Source organism: Solea senegalensis, linkage group LG16 (genome assembly GCF_019176455.1).
Source record: "Solea senegalensis isolate Sse05_10M linkage group LG16, IFAPA_SoseM_1, whole genome shotgun sequence".
Classification (NCBI taxonomy): domain Eukaryota; kingdom Metazoa; phylum Chordata; class Actinopteri; order Pleuronectiformes; family Soleidae; genus Solea; species Solea senegalensis.
The window spans coordinates 12,679,627-12,696,933 of NC_058036.1; the positions used below are offsets into that span (position 1 = coordinate 12,679,627).

At 40.5% G+C, this 17,307-nt stretch overlaps 3 protein-coding genes across 4 annotated transcripts in view; 2 read left to right on the plus strand and 1 right to left on the minus strand.

The window, feature by feature from the left end:
• Window positions 1-1,553: 1,553 nt before the first annotated feature.
• On the plus strand, window positions 1,554-4,449 carry lg16h2orf50 (linkage group 16 C2orf50 homolog). Its single transcript, XM_044047087.1, has 3 exons — window positions 1,554-1,981; window positions 2,050-2,089; window positions 3,563-4,449. Exons 1-3 carry the CDS (start codon window positions 1,764-1,766, stop codon window positions 3,758-3,760), a joined length of 456 nt encoding a protein of 151 aa, XP_043903022.1. The 5' UTR covers window positions 1,554-1,763; the 3' UTR covers window positions 3,761-4,449.
• Window positions 4,450-5,576: 1,127 nt separating this feature from the next.
• slc66a3 (solute carrier family 66 member 3) lies at window positions 5,577-13,989 on the plus strand. Its single transcript, XM_044047086.1, has 7 exons — window positions 5,577-5,846; window positions 10,020-10,102; window positions 10,679-10,748; window positions 10,862-10,919; window positions 12,069-12,189; window positions 13,409-13,450; window positions 13,583-13,989. Exons 1-7 carry the CDS (start codon window positions 5,701-5,703, stop codon window positions 13,681-13,683), a joined length of 621 nt encoding a protein of 206 aa, XP_043903021.1. The 5' UTR covers window positions 5,577-5,700; the 3' UTR covers window positions 13,684-13,989.
• Window positions 13,990-14,979: 990 nt separating this feature from the next.
• Window positions 14,980-17,307, minus strand: part of rock2a (rho-associated, coiled-coil containing protein kinase 2a) — a 37,585-nt gene continuing 35,257 nt past the window's right edge. For both annotated transcript variants that reach the window (XR_006361943.1, XM_044047085.1), the window contains one exon: window positions 14,980-16,618. Coding sequence is in view for 1 of the 2 variants with exons in the window: in XM_044047085.1 (XP_043903020.1) it covers window positions 16,615-16,618 (4 nt within the window). In the remaining variant the exon portion in view is untranslated. The remainder of the gene's footprint in view (window positions 16,619-17,307) is intronic.

The window sequence follows — 17,307 nt, forward strand, 5'->3', positions numbered from 1 at the left end:
CAGTTTGTTTCCTCGTGTTTACTGTCTGTGTTTACCTGTATTCACATTACATATCTTTTAAATGTTCGGATTGTACTTTGTTTATTGAAATTATATGTAAATAATGTATGAATGGGCAACATGGTCTTTCTAGTTTCAGTGTTAATGATGTAATAAACTTATATTAAACTTAAACTTATCCCGGGTTGCAGATAGGTTGCAAGTAGAAAGTTATTTATAAAAGTAATATTTTAATGTGTACATACTTATACACTTGTAAAACATTGATTGAATATTGGTCTTTCAAAATAACTGGGTAATCATAACTTTCTAGGGCTTATTATACTGAAGGTTTACTTGTTTAATTCAGCATCACCACACATAGCCCAAATTGGATTTATAAACATATCCGATCAGAATCTTCCTGACCAACTGATCACGTCATATTGCAAATGATCAGATTTGATCTGCATATGTCCTTATACTGACATTGTCTAGTCTAGTCTTCCACTTGGATTTGTATGTGCTAATAGCTACAGGCCACGCCCTGGGAAGACCGGTAATCTAAACAAAATAAACAAAATGGAGCGACATAAATCTGTCCCAAATGAGTTATGTGGAGCAGCAGCGCAAACTTTCTTCCAAGACACTATCTGAGCATAAATTCCATAAACATCCGATCATCCGAATGGCATTCAAACACACCTCAGTATGTGGTTTCAATCAGCTTTGGAAGAATCTGATCTCATGTTTTATGTTAGTTGTTCAGACTGCCAAAAAAAATCAAGCTACAATCTGGATATGCTTAAAAATCTGAAGTCTAAACAAGGCCTATGTTATATATGTGTATTCACTTTCTATTTTTTGATATAATTTTTGTATAGATGTTTAGCACGGGTTAACTTAACACAGTCAGTCAGTCAGTCATCATCTAACCGCTTTATCCTCCACCAGAGGGTCGCGGGGGGTGCTGTGCCAATCTCAGCTACATCGGGCGATAGGCGGGGTACACCCTGGACAGTTCGCCAGTCCATCGCAGGGCCACACACACCTAGAGACAAACAACCATTCACTCTCACACTCACTCCTATGGTCAATTTAGAGTGTCCAATTTACCTAATCCCCACATTGCATGTTTTTGGACTGTGGGAGGAAGCCGGAGAACCCGGAGAGAACCCACGCACACACGGGGAGAACATGCAAACTCCATGCAGAAAGGCCCTTGTTCCAACCGGGGCTCGAACCCGGGTCTTCTCGCTGCAAGGCGAGAGTGCTAACCACTACACCACCGTGTGGCCCAACTTAACACAGTTATATATTTATTTTCTATGCAAATGTTTAATTCCTCTGCACATTTTTTTAACTTTGAATTTAAGTGAAAAGCAGTTTAACTATCTATCTATCTATCTACCTAACCCTCTGTGGTTAAAAAAAAAAACTGGTTTGGTGACACAACTTTAATGCAATTAATATTTTTATCAGTATTTTATCAGATTTTTATCAGTAATAGTCAAGCACCAGCTACTCTGAGGGGGAGGGGTCTACCAAAATCAGATTCAGGCCCCACAGAGACAGACTTTCTCCCCGTGACTGCTCTGTTTACACGGTGTATTGTGAAAGTACTGAGGCGAAGACATTGTAAACCATAATTGCCTGAAAACCGTTTCCATGGCGACGCAAACACAACGCAGTGATTGTTAACCCGCTCACTGACGCACAAACCTTTAAAACCACAGTGAGGAGCGTGTTTCCGTTCACTTCGGCCGCTGCTTTTCACCGACACAATGGACTTGAACTACGTCAGACGTGCTTCCTCCGCAGGTTACCGTTTACCGGGGCGATCCAACGGAACCAGGCTGATAACTGTCCAGTCATCTACGGACAAGAGGAGGACCAGAGACGCGGTGTCTGTGGAGCAGAGTCCAGGCAAGAGTGATAACGTTAAACAGGACCAACTGTGGAAAGAGCTTGTCTGGAGTGAGAGGAGAGGCATCCGGGAATGGTGAGGGAACGTCTGTATCCTTATAGAATGAAATGGTGGTGATTCAAATCATTTATTATGTTCCACAGGGAGAAGAACTGGAACTTTCTCAAGAATTATGATGAGATGGTAAGAACATTATACATTGTTAATGTATATAAAAATGTCTTATATTGCAATAGTTATTTCTGCAAGAAAAACATAAATATAAAACTTTGAGAAATATATATACACTCACGGTCCAAAAGTCAACAAATAAATAAATAAATAACAACAACAATGGACAAAGAATCCAGTCAAAAGGGAAAAAAAATAATAATAATAATGCTAACAATATATAATACTGTTTGTTATTCCTATGGGATAATTTTCTGTTAAATTCCATCTAATGTGGAGGATGAAGTTGTCAATGAGTCAAACACATGTCTAAAATAAACCTATTTTAAGTGGGAACTGTGTCCATACACCTAGTGTTTCTATACATTAGTGAATCTACTGTGGTGCATAAACAGGATCAGTGTTGTCCTTACCTCACACACTATACAAACTCTGGCGCTCTGACTCTCGGAGGTGCTCAGGTATGAATGAAAGATGGCTTTTAAATTCAAATCAAATGTAGCTAAAGGCTCCATAAAGGCTTGTGCCTCCTCAATCTTTAACCCTGTGATTCATACCTCTCCATTAAAGCCATAATTAAAGAAAATGACCAGGCGCATGTACTGTATGTGGTCAAGTATTCACTATGATATTTGTATGTTCTATCTTATCTAATCTTAAAGAGCCACAGCAGAGAACACAGCAAAGTAGGCTGTGTTCTAAGGGTTGTGATTCACTACAAAAAAAGTACCTCAACATGGGCGGAGGTGATAAGTCTTTTTTTTTATTTGTTAAATATTGAGATTTTAGACATTTCCCTGGTAGTTGTTGGAGATTAACACACATTTTTAGGATTGTTAAGTCTTTTTAACTGATCTAAAGTTCGGCGAGGTTCGGCTTGATTCTTGTGGGACGTCTCCTCCTGTGATCCAATCAGTGGCCGGCAGTCTGACGACGCCACGCAGAGTACCTACTCAGCCACTTGCCAGAACACATACTAAAAAAAGTACCTGGTACCTGGTACCAGGTACATCTGTATAATCTGTGTTATTTATAACCCTCATCAATGAAATAAAATAATTGCCAAGTAGCTCATCACTTGTAGTATATAAAGCCCTTGTGTGTCAATAAAGAAGAAGGAGGATGAGGAGGAGAGGGGGAAGAAATTAAATAATTCAACACTGTCTCATTTGTTATTTACTCTTGTTCACTTCTGTCTTGGGACAGCTCTGGACGCAGGCTGGAAACCATAAAAAAAAGTATTTGTTCTAATAGTAAGACTGGGACGTTCAGCACAAAAAATAACCAGTGTAATAATTTTTAAATACCTGCAGTAAGTGTGATGCTGCAGCATTTATCTTAATTATTATTCCCAGCAATGGTCGAGTAAACGCACTTAAAACGCCTCATTGATTTGATCATTTTATCATCAGCTTTAATCGCCTGCAACTCTGATAAATGTCCCCAGCAAACACTGACTGTGATGTTTCCCCCGCCGTGTCACAGGGACAGCTGAAGACAGAGGAGCCTCTGCCCAGCTATGTCCCGCTGTTCTCTGACCGTGTCCCCAACACCACCAACCAGATGTTTGGCAGCAGACTGTCCACTCCACTGGGGAGTGAACTGGTCAGACTGGACAGGCTGTTACTCTGGTCTGGAGGCCATTACAAGAGCAAAAAGGATGCAGAGCTGATGCCGTGCTAAGAGGAAAAGGCCTGGAGATAGTTAATTGCTTCACGTGCAGACATTTGTATATTAGGCTTCTAAAAATCGTCTATTTTTGCCAAGACACTCACCGTAACTCAGTGGCTTTAGATGTTTATGCAGGTTTTATATGTTTCTTTAATGGTAATTCATATTTTCTCATCTTTGCATAAGAATATAGACTCATTTACTGGCTAACAACCCTGTACGGTGGTACAAAGCTTAATTTCCTGAAGTATTTCATAAAGCAAATAGAGAGAGACAGGTGAGAAGTGGAGTCATCAGCAGATGACATTCACATCTTCTTTGCTACATCACAGACACTTCATGATATAACAAGACGCCTGATCACATTTGGATGTAAACACATGTAAGTGGATGTAGATCCATGGAAAAATATATGGGAATCCTGTTTAGTGATGTTATTATTATGGGTTTCTTTTTTTATGAACCTGAAGCAACGGTTCTGTGTGATTTCATGGGACTGACAGCATGAGCCTCAGGTTTGGTGATGTTGTAGCTGCCTCAGAAAACCAAAAACGATGTCATCATGTAATCACATGACATTAATCACTGCCCCGTGTCTAAACTGAATAGAAATGTTGATGTACAGTGAATCTGAAAAGATGTTGTTACAATACAAATCATCATATCATTAGAATAAAGTTGTTGTTTTTTTCCATGTTCAAGTCTGTGTGTCATGTTTCATTTTTAAGGTTCAATCTGAAATAATTCCAGGATGAGAGTTGGGCTTTCTCTTCAAGATTTAACTTCAAACAACGAGATTTCAAACACAAGCCAATCAGATTTCAGTTGAGGTATGCGGAAGCGGGAAAGGACGCCAGTTGACAGGAAACTATAAAGGAAATCTAAGAAGTTTGTCTTCAAAATAAAAGTCTATCTGTGCCACCTCTTGGCAAGTCACTGTGGATTTTTTTGAACTCCAGTCAATTTCCCCATAGGGGGACTAATAAAAGATTATTTTATCTAATCAAATTTTATACAAACTACCCAACATACTTTATTTTGTGACATGAACTCTGGGAAATGTTTTGTCAGGAAAATGGCTCTAGACTACACACATTTTAGACTCTTTTAACAAACATCCCTTCAAAATAAATGACAATAATTGCTTAATTGCCAGTAGTCTAAATTCTGTTTAAATTATTAAGGCATGAATAAGTTCCTCTCACTAAAAATACTTCCCCTCAAGTGGTGTAAGTGTAAGTGATGGAGTATGGGATTATTAATCTCCTGTGTTGCTGTTGAGGTATAAAACTCCTGTGCATGAAACAAAATGACACAATGTAATAATAGCACAGCGATAACAGGGAATAACATGGAAGGGAATTGGGTGGAGGGATTACTGGTTTAACTACCCGTCAGGTCAAGATTGGGTACCTTTGGGCAAGGTACCCAATCCCCATTGATCATTGTTAATTGACCCCAGCCTTACGGGGCCACAGCCAAACCCGGATAAATGGGAGGGTTGTGTCAACATGTGGATAATCACTGTGTCGACGCCTGGAGAGGGAGAAGCCAAAAGAAAAGCCAAAAATAAATTTAAAAAATAGGCATAGCAATAACAACTTTGAATTTGCATTTTAAATACATGTGTCAGAAATACCGTCTATCCCTTTTGTACGAAGGAGTATTGTATGTTGGGTGTTGCAGCTGAATATCCCTAGGTATGTTTGAGAAAATATGTAGCCTTCAGTTCACATTAAAATTTAAAAGATGTTAAGGTTTCATCGTGAAGTTGCCCCTGCTTTTACTTTGAAGGTGTAAAACGGAAGTTAGCTTGTAAACCTTGTTACCTTGACACCGGTGACGTTGCATCAGTAGAAGCAGCAGCATCCGGATGCTAGTGAAGTTAGTGAAGTTGTGTTACTCTTCTCTTCATAGTTGAATCAGTGTCAGTCAGTGACCGCGTGCAGAAGATGCAGCAGGACACGTTGTTGCACGCGGCCAATGTGAGCACGCTCTTCGTGTGTATGGTTCTCAAATTCCCGCAGATGTTCGTGCTGATGCGAGCCAAGACATCGCGTGGAGTCAGTCTCAACAGTCTGCTGCTGGAGCTCACCGGGTACGAGACTCACCCTGTCACTCTGTCACTCTGTCATTGTGTGTGTAATGTTCCTCGTGCCGTAAATGACTTCTGCTCATTTCTTCCTGTTTTGTTTGTGGAGAGCAAATCCAACAGAACACTCTAGGCCCTCACACAGATCTGCAGTCCAACATATACTATTGTTTATTTATATTGTTGATCATTCATGTGTTACCAATGAATAACCATAATGGAAAAAATGTGATTGATTGGCCTCAACTGATAAGTCCTGTGGTGTGATCAATGTGTGTGACTAACAAATGAGACAACATGATTCTAATCCTACTTCTTCTTCTTCTTCTACTTTCTTTTTTTACTACATTCTAAAATGTGATGACCTCGTTGGTTGATTCCAGGTCAAAATGATTCACTTTCATTCATGAGGGTTATATGTCACACAGGTTGTGCAGCGCGCTCATACTCAACTCAAATGACCTGGGGTCATAATGAGTGTCCAGTCGGGTCACAATCTGGGTCATTAGGATGTGGAATGAGACAGTTGACAATAAAATAAAATAAAACACATTTATGATAATTAAATGTATAATGTCGCATAAAGGTGCTAAAGATTATTTTCATAATTTATCAAGGTTTTCTTGTGGTCTGTAAAATGCCAGTGTTTACCAAACCTGGAAATGATGATGCTTTTTATGATTTCTTTGTTACATGGAGTAAAGAAACCACATTTAAGAAACTGAAAAATCAGAAAACTTGTAATAATTATTGGAAAAAAAAACAACCAAAACTGTGTAAAGTGCCAATACAACCAGTACAATGCAATTGTTCATGTGCAACAAGTATCTGCAGCTCTGCCTTTTGACCTTATCACTATTGTTTCTACCTCTAAATGACTTCATCCCATCAGTCAGTAAGATGCAGTTTTCACCTGCTGATAATAGTTGATAGTAACTGTTACTGGATCGCAAAGACGTTGCGGTAAATGCAGCTGAAATCTGAGTCAGTCAGTCAGTCATCATCTAACCGCTTTATCCTCCACCAGAGGGTCGCGGGGGGTGCTGTGCCAATCTCAGCTACATCGGGCGATAGGCGGGGTACACCCTGGACAGTTCGCCAATCCATCGCAGGGCCACACACAACTAGAGACAAACAACCATTCACTCTCACATTCACTCCTACGGTCAATTTAGAGTGTCCAATTCACCTAATCCCCACATTGCATGTTTTTGGACTGTGGGAGGAAGCCACGCACACACGGGGAGAACATGCAAACTCCATGCAGAAAGGCCCTTGTTCCAACCGGGGCTCGAACCCGGGTCTTATCGCTGCAAGGCGAGAGTGCTAACCACTACACCACTGTGTGGCCCTGAAATCTGAGTCATTGGAGTAAAATAATATCAATCCTCATTTGATCCACTTCTCCCCGTGTTTGCTTGAGGATAATACTGCATGTGCAACACTGCACATTCTTCCCTTTCATTCCACAATGAGGCCGTGTCCTCGCCTCAAAAGCTGCCGCCTAATGGAATGGAAAGAAAAGGCGTAACACTAACACAACAGTGTGTTATTAGCACAGCTGAAGACTTTGTTTGTGAGGACGAGAATAAAACTGTCGTCAGTCGGCACCTGCGTGAGGCTGCTGTGCTGTGTGCTTTGCAGGAGGATCGCCATGAACTTGCGTTGTTTGCTGGGATGATTTGTTGCTGCGTGACTGTGTTTCATTTCTCAGTGTCCTCTCTCTCAGCCCTCGGTGCCTGGCAGCAGCAGCACCACCCTAAACGTCTCCTCTGTGCTGGTGAGCGATTGCATGCTGCCACTGTCCATGCTTGGATGAGACAGCCGCGCTTTAAAGGCGGCACTAAGACATCTGTTTTATACGGCTAAATTACAACGTTTGGCACACAACCATGTTTAAATCATGCATACATTCACCCTTGTCATCCCGAATGGATCTCTGGTGTAAAACTTTGTCATGAGTTTGAAGAATGTCCATTTACGGCACGTGAACACATCTTAAAGGTGCAGTAAATCTTATTGTATTGCTTCATACAGCACCAAAGCCTGGTTTGTATTGGATCAATACATCTCAAGTGTGAAATTATTCCACCGATTGCTGAGATTTATGTCTCTCAGAGCCACCAAATTAAAGTGAGAGTTGAGTTTTTGTTTTTTTTTTGTTAGTCAGCATCTTGCATGCAGTTGACTGCGCTCTACACGCTCCCAGTGATGAGAAGCAGCAGGAGAAGGCGCTCATTCAGCCATGAAAACATGGTTCTTCCACTTTTGAAGTTTTGTATGACTTTATAAACCACTTTCTCTCCTGCACCAAAGTCCACAGATAAAGTTTTTTTACGGGCAGGGACACAGGAGCTGCCGAATTTGGTAGGTCACTTTTTAAATCCATGAAATGACTTCAAACACTGAAGTCCCACAATAACACTTATTGATAGAAGCAGCAGTGGAGCAACAACTCCTGTGTGCCGTTATGTGAAATCACTGATTTTCTCGATGTGATTTTATTCGGTGAGCCTTTTGTTAAGAGGCTAAAATCAGCTTTTAAATCCGACTCGCTGTCGGCCGCGTTGTCACTGAGCTTGTCCCCGCCTCGCTCCTGCTGCTTGTCGGCTCATGGACTGTGGCTCTGTTATTGTGGTATGTCCTTGTTCAGATAGAAACCTTAATATGATTTATGGCCTACGTAATGATCCCCATCAGTGAGAGAGATCTCTGTTCTGTCACTTAAAGTCACACAGGGACATGACTGACGCTGCCCTCCAGGCTCTGAGGACAGAGAGTCGTCCCGACGTGTGAGAATGCCTTGTGAATTTCATTTTTTTGATTGTGTATCATCGCGGCAAGCGCGTCACGTATCACTTTCCCAGCCACCGCCTCGCCTGCTCTCAGAAATCCATTCACATCAACAGCCTGTGGGCAAACACAGCTGCACGTCAGCTCGGGGAACAGGATCCTCAAGTGTGGAGTCTCGCAAAGAGGTTCAGCTTTATATTGCAACTCAAGATGAAAATAAAACCTGAGTGGTTACTGAAGAAAAACCCTCTTGAGTTGGATAGTGTTTATCCTATTTGTCTACGCCTCTCAAAGGAGTGAAACGAGTATACTGCCACTTGTCGTCTACGTCCTTGTATCTTCAGGAGCAGCGAGATAATGTAGGAAACTGGGCTTGAATGTGAATGACGAGATGTTATTCACACCTTGACTCCGGTGAAACTAACAACCTGAAACTGGACCCTGCATTTTTTACTTGAAAACACTTTGGACAGGTATCTAGCCTTCAGGGGCTAAATACCTGGAGTTCTCCACCAGTCAGTCACAATTTTTAGATGAGAAGTGAAATGTTTTCAAAATTCCCTCCATTCAGTCCACTTCCTGAAGATGGACTGCCAGTGTTTGGTTATAATGAGCAAGGAGAATAGAATAAATGACAAATGAAGATCCTCCTCACCTCATCAAACCTTGTTTGTTCCAAGGCTTCTTCAGCTTTTCCCATATTTATGATTTGCTTTTTGAACGTGCCTCCAGCGGCTTTTCATCTTCATCACAACTCAGCAGGCATGGGACCATAACGTGGTTCTGAAAACACACAGAAATCACTGAAACGTACATTTTAGTTACAAACAAACCGGGGTTTTTGCAATCGCAGGTGGGATTATTTTCACAATCGAGTCATCTGTCGATTATTTTCTCAGTGGATTAGTAGTCTGGGCCAGTTTTCAAATAATGGTGTTCTCAAATGTCTTTGTTATATGGAGCAAAGAAACCTGAACATATTCACATTTAATTATTGATTATCAAAGTAGTTGCTGATTAATTGAGTCAGCGATTAATGATCGAGGAGGAGGATGAGTTGCTGCAGCCCTGGATGGGATACAGATTTGTTAATGAACATTTTAAAATGAAACATTGTGAATTAGATCATTGAATAAATCATTCAGGTAATGACCGAACGTTTATAAAGTAAACATTTTCAATTCACTCATGATAAATATTTAGCCACGACAGCTGCAGACGTCAGGCCAGTCCATCGTCAAATGTTGACACAAGGTGTGTGTGTGTGTGTGTGATCGTGCTGAATTATGAACACATGAATTCATCCATATTAACTTACTGAATTGTGACGTGTGATGTGATAATTGCAACATAATAACCTGTGATACTGCGCTGTTTATTTTGCAGGTTCATTGTTTTTGTAACGTACCAGATGTACTATGACTACCCGCCACCGACGTACCTGGAGTACCCGATCCTCATCGCCCAAGGTGAGTCACCGTGTCGCGTGCTTCACCAGCACTTTCCAGAACCTTGATGACATTTGACAAATGAGTTTGATACTTAAGATTTGAAACTAGGAAGACTTCTGTTCAGTCAACAAATGATCTTTGGTTAAGTTGGTAAACAAATTAAAATAACTTGTCGTATGTGTAAGGGCTGCGACAACTAATCAATTTATCGATTATGAATTGAATTAATCTTCAACTATTTTGATGATCGATGATTTTTCAGCTTCTTAAATGTGAATATTATCTGGTTTCTTCAAAAAAACACCACACTATGCATGTACACTGTGTTTTGTTGTGATGCTGATATTTTGTCATACTTCCTTCCCTTTGCAGACTCTGACCATTGTTAGCGAGACGCTGAGCGTCAAACTGACAACATGCTCACAGTCAATGCTATAATATCGCCACAGTCACATGTAGAACCTCAAACACTTTGAATTGTATTGATCTGTATTTATTCACACCTATAACGACCTGATCAGACATTTATGATGCCTTCAAAAGCAGATGTTAGTGGAGTGGGTGCATGTGTTGTAACCTGCTCTGTGTCCTCAGATGTCTTCCTGCTGCTCCTCATTCTTCACTACAACGGCAGCCTGAAGCAGAGCCTCATCTACATCCTGGTGTATCCTTCCACTGCACTGTTTTCACCTCCTAATGTGCGCTCGCTGCGCCGCCGGCCTTCAGCGAGACGCGGCGCGCACATCACGCCTTGTTGCCTTGACATAATGCGTTCAGGTTTGTCGCAGGTTGGCGGCTCCTCACTGTGGAGAAGTGGATCATAGATTTGGCCATGGTAATAAATAATAGTATAAATAAATCAGTGTCACATCAGGTCTGAAGTCAGCATGTCAGAGAGTGAGCAGAGGAGAGACAGGTCGTCAGTCAGGAGTAATGAGGTGGACATCAGAAGCGGAAAGTTACCCACAACAGTGTTCCCATTTCAGCTTCTCCACTTATAACAGTTTATGAACTGACTAAAGGGCAAGTGTGTAGGACTGAGGAGGATCCACCATCGATAATAATCAAATGTTCTCAGTCCTGGAACGCCTTCAATCACTTCCTGTCCATGATAATCATGCCACACTTCCATCCACTCCCACTTTATCCTCCACAGTTTAGAGCAGGGGTGTCAAACTCATTTTTGTTCGGGGGCCACATACAGCACAATTTGATCTCAAGGGGGCCGGACCAGTAAAAATAGTAAAATAATAGAATAATAACCTATGAACAACAAGAACCCCTTTGTTTTTTCTCCTTTGTTTTACATTTACTGAAGGATAATTTTACAAAACATGAAATTTCTTGAGAAATATAAGTGTAATTTCAACAATATCATGCCTAAATTTATTATTTACACAGCACACTGGATCTTTAAAGGCACAAACATTTAGTCACGGGTATCTGGAGCATTTGACATGGACCCTCTGGACCCAGGCCGTATGTTTGACACCCCTGGTTTAGAGTGTTCAGTTAATCTCTGCCTGGTTTTACTACTCCATCATTCAAATACATTTTTAGTTATTCAAGACTTCATTATCAAACTGAAAAAAATGGTACCTGTAGTACCTTCATGGCCCACCAGGAGGGGATAATAAAAGTGATAAAGAGAAAATGTAGTCCGATGACTACCTCATGTGTTTCCCTCAGAATAACGGTTTGGATTAAAGGAACAAACACAATACTGTATATTATAATGTATATTGCGGCAGCCCATGGAGAAGCGGAAAGGAATGGTGCTTGTCACCAGAGGGTTGCTGGTTCAAATCTAGTGCGCTCCTATTTGCATAAAACTGTGGTTCCTCTGCAGTCGAGTTTGCACTAGCTGTTGAGAGAGACTGTAAGCATAGGTTCTTCTCCACTCTCAGACAGGGAGGGGGAGAGAACCCCGAGGGCGTTTATGACCTTCGACCTCACGGAAACCTCCTTCCCACTCTCTTCTCAGAGCCTGTGCACACTCATCAGTGCAGCCAGTAAATTTGCCCAGCTGCAGTGTCTGTGGCGCTCTAAGGACGCCGGGCAGATCAGCGCCCTCACCTGGGGAATGGCCACCTACACGTGTATGGGTGAGTGCACTGCAGCCGAAGACCTCGGCAGTTTGTTCACAATCTTCAGATTACCAAGATTAAAGCTATTTTGAGGGAAAAAAAGCATTTTTCCTGCTTCATGCTGCAAAGTCATCATTTTTTTTCCCGCGGCTGTGACACGTAACTTATCTTGTTCCTTTGGAGAGCTCAGGATTAATTCTAATGGAACAGGAGAAGTCGTCATTCGAGTGTAAATATCCTTTAAGCCCACATTAACAGATTGCTATGGAGCAGCAGAAACAAGCTCTAAACCAAAATGATGAAGCTTTTAGCCAACGCAGAAGCATTAAGAGGCACTATTTGAATATCTGATGTTTAATATTCACTCTCAGCATTTATGCTCCTATATGTAGCTCTGGTTTGTTACTGAAGGAAGCATCAGGCTGTAAAGCACCAGTAAATGCATAAACATTCACATCACGAAATGAAAAACTAATCCTGAAAACTAATTCAATTTAACCTTTAGATTCTCTGACTTATAGTTTTTAAATGTATTACAGGGCATGTTATTGATTCTAGTCTTAAAGGCGTACTGCCAGTCGTCAGGAAGATTTTAGCCTCTTAACACAATCTTTTTCTTCGTCATTTTGAAAAGGTTTCCTGTAAACACGGCTATAATGAAAACACTGTTTTATAATGGTTATAATAAGGCATTTGGTTGTAATTATCGCATTGCTAAATGTGTCAGACATTAAATTACGTACATCGGCATGTTTGGTGGTTTAATCACCGTTGCCCACGTTATAATTGACTGAGTTTGACATATGAGCTATTACTTTAAAATGTGGAAGCTGGTGATATGTTTCTCTTAATTATTTCCTTTTCAAAGTGACGTGTAGCTGTAAATGTAATTTGTGTTCAATAGCTGCTAAAAGGCTACAGACACCAGTTCTATTAACATTCACTATAGCATCTTCACATTTGAGTTTTTAAACGTAAACTTTGGCCTATGATGATAAAGAAAAATGTAACGGAATGATTTCTAGAAATGATTTACCCGTTCCATTTTGTCCCTTCCCTCTGTGGCACGTTGTGCAGTCATGTTTCAGCTCATGAATATGAATCATCCTATTTACTTAGCTCATAAGTAAAAAAAAATAAAATAAAAAATGAGCAATTCCACACCTCATTAATTTAATATCAGGCACTCTGCTGGATAATGAGGAAGTCATTAACGTGTGCTGCCTCTGTGTTTCAGCGCGGATCTACACCACCACAGTGTCAACAGGAGACGCGCAGGGTAAGACGCACCGCATCACACATGACTGAGGGCCCAACACTAATACGTTTCCATGGTTACTACAACTTATACAAGGTATATATATATATATCTGGATATTATAATGATTCTTATTGTCTGTGTTTGTCACAGTTCTAGTGCGGTTCATCACCATGACCTTTTTGAACCTGTGGGTGACGCTGACTGTGCTTTACTACCAAAAACACAGCAGAAGCTCCAAGAAGGAAGAGTAAGCTGGTGGTGGAGCACCGTCCTGGGGCCGATGACGTTTAGCAGGGTTTCAGGTTTACTTTGGCCACAAAGAAAAACTGACGGGCAACTATGATTCTGTCAGATAATGTGTATTTTTTTTTAACTCAGTATTAAATCCACATGCTTTTAATACATTCCAAGTCCTGTCAGAGCAGAGATCAATGTTTTTTTAATACTGTAAGTGTTAAAAAAAAATGTAGTTAGGTTAAATTTAGCACAAGCCAAGAATATCCAAGGTCTTCCCGCTCAGGTTGAAAAAATACTGTATTTTGAATATTGTATTTTTTTTTAAAAAAAATGTGAAGTACGAACTATTAATAAACCAAACATTTCAACATTTTACATTGTGTCGTACATACTAGATGGCTCTTACATAAAAAGTGGACATAGTCTTTCAGCTGCAAAACAATCCTTGAGATTTGCAATTGTCAGTTTTAAAATATAAAAAATGTGATGTCTATTTTCCTCTAAATGGCAAAAACATCATTTACAAAATGAATATGTTCTACTGGAGAAGACGTGAAAGACACGATGGAGACTATGGACGCACAAAAACATTATCAGCAATATTGGATTTGAAATATAATATCGGATATCGGCAAACACGCCAAGATACCTCAGTATGACTGATGACTAGCAGTAGACTGAATACAGTATGTAACATTTTATAAAGTATATCATTTATTATAGATGTGTTATTTTCAACAATCAAGTGTCACAAAAATGGCCTATTTTTTCAAAGATACTGAAGTGCAAACTAGTAAACAATTGAATGGCCTTGGTTTTTTAAACTTGGAGCAATATTGCTCTAAATGCACAATCTTCAACTACAAAATAAAACCAAATAACTTGCAATAAAAACACTTTAGAAACATGAATGTATCTAAAGATATGTCGGCTCAGTTGCGCCCTTTACCAACTTTTGATTTTTTATGTTTATTCATTTTCAAAATGTCTGCATCTCTGTGACACGAGTATGAAAAATGTTAAATTCACCATAGAAGACAAACTGACTGTGTTTGGGTGCAGTATGTGTATCAGTTATTGGCAAAAAAGTCCAGACTTCTTGAATACATTATGCATTCATAATTAAGACCATTAATACCAATGTTTACTATCAAGTGAGAAGTAAAAGCTCATTTTTCCCACTGACGTACAAGGCTTCAGTTTAGAAAGCAGAAGCTCTATTTCCAGACATTCAGTCTCACATAAGAATCATCTAGAACAGCCTCACAGATATTATAAGATGGAGAAATAATCCAGAACCCAAAAAAAAAGCACATCCATGTCTTTATTGAAGTGGTTATTATTATAGAGCTGTTTGGTAGCAAACATGCAATCTGGATGTAAAGCCCTTAAATACAAAGTGGACAAGGCTGTATAAATAATATAATGTGCACTGTATGGCATGTAAAATATATATACTGTGTATATTTATAGGTATAAAACATGCTTCATGGTTAAAGGAGACCACTCGGTACACACACACACGCACGCACGCACACTCACACACATAGTTTACTCTCCATTTGCTATATAAGCCACATACACACAACAATGTGCCCAAACTCAGAGTTTGGTTACTTTTAATACAAAAATATCAGGACAATTATAAAAAACAAACTTTCAATGGAATAGTGCTGCTCAGTATTTTGACTGCTGGGATATGATTGCATACCTTCATTGTTCTCATTCATTTACTTCCCCTTCATTTTCATCATCATCATCAGGAATGACCGTAAAAGCACATTAGTGAACAGGTGGAGGTCTGTGGGTGACAGCACTCAAGTGTGAGGCCTGAAAAGGCAAACACATGCACGTTCACTCAGAGCAGTTGGTCACGAAAGAGCACTTCAGTCAAGTATATTTGGAAAGGAGGACAATGTTCGCGTGACGTCTCTGGCGAAGCCCAGATGTACATTCAAAAAAAAACACACCAAACACACAAAAACAGGAGCCGAAAAGCACGAACAGTGCGCCCCCCGTGATTTCAGTAAACATTAACCCTCACAGCTGACAAAGTACTTCTGATTATGGGATGGCGAGGATCTCGTGTCTGGCTGGTCGTCCATCGATCGACATTCAGAGCAGGATTGTGTTTTTCACATACGACTGGCAAGTCCTTCAACAACAAAACCAGTGACTCAGAGCGTGCCACAGTCAGAAATCTGAATAACAGGCACTCAGAGGGAGTGTTTTTGTAAGAAAAAAACTGAATGAAGCCGCACAGCTCCTTCTCTCAAGTACCTCATTCACATTTCTGTGACCCTGTGTGGATACGCACCTGAAAACAGAACGGCTACGATCTATGTTGATAAGCTGGGATCAAGTTCAACTGTGTTCAGCCAACATGTTACAAAGCCAACCATCTTCTCTGTGTAGTGTTCCCCTTTAACCCTTAATATTGTTCAACATCATTCAACACACACACATAAAAAAAAATTTGGCCACAAGAATTCCCAAAGGTGGAGTGGAGAGTTTTTCTGCTGGGTCCAGAAATAAATCAGGCAGAGTTTCCATGCGAGAACCATTGAGGTAAGTGTATCCCCCTTCCTTCCATCTCGAGTCGAGCATATAAAAAGGGCTCTGTTGCGCTCTGCCGGGGCTAAATGTGCTATTTCCAGCCCCACAGAGACACACCGACATGCTCTATTCGAGGGCCCGTGAGAAAAACCTCCAAGCTAACGCGCTTACGAGCGGTTGAGCTTTGCCGGAAAACACTGAACCCATAAAGTTCAACGACAGGGAAACATGAATGTGTGTAGCTCTCACAGGCTGAAGCAGGACAGGTTGTGGAGGAGTGATGTGGAGGTTCAGTGTGCGGATCTGCAAACAGAGCTTTGTGTACGGTCTTTGATTTAGGAGGAAACACATCCCACCACCTTGAAGATGCACCACACTCCCAAGTAAGGTTAACTGGAAGAGGAGAGACAAACAGAGGCAGGGTTAGTCTCAGCAAATCCTAGATGACATGTCAAGATGAAAGAATCCTGAATCTTGAAGCTAACATGAAATCACCTCCAGGCAATGTATGAATAAATCTTCTAAAGACAGGAGCAAAGAAGATTCTTTTACATTTAGTGTACAGGAAGCTAAGAGTGGAATTACCACAATCAGGGCTGCAACGATTACTTGATTACGGTTTGAGTGTTGTTATTTTTCAGCTTCTTCAATGTGAATGGTTTCTTTGCTCCATATAACAAAGAAATAATTAAAACCGAATAATGTTTGGTTTGTGGACAAAACAAGACGTTTGAGAACAGCTTTGGGAAACACAATCTTCAGCTTCAGCCCTATTTCTATCGGCGGAGCAACATGTGAAACATCTAAATGTCTGACCGTGTATATGCTGTTCGACTGAATTAAAAAGGTACTTTTACGTATGAATCTTATTGTAACCCAGAAGACAATGAGCAACAGATCGGCTTCCCTTTCAAACAGCCTGTAGTGCAGTCACTGATCCCAGTTATCGAGTGAAACACCAAAGTGGCACATGCAAACACAGCGAGGCCCTCATTTATCAAACTGTCAGGAATCTACGATGTGAATGAAAGTTATCTGGCCAATAAGAGGGATTACTGCGATCTGGAAATTAAAAATCTGAC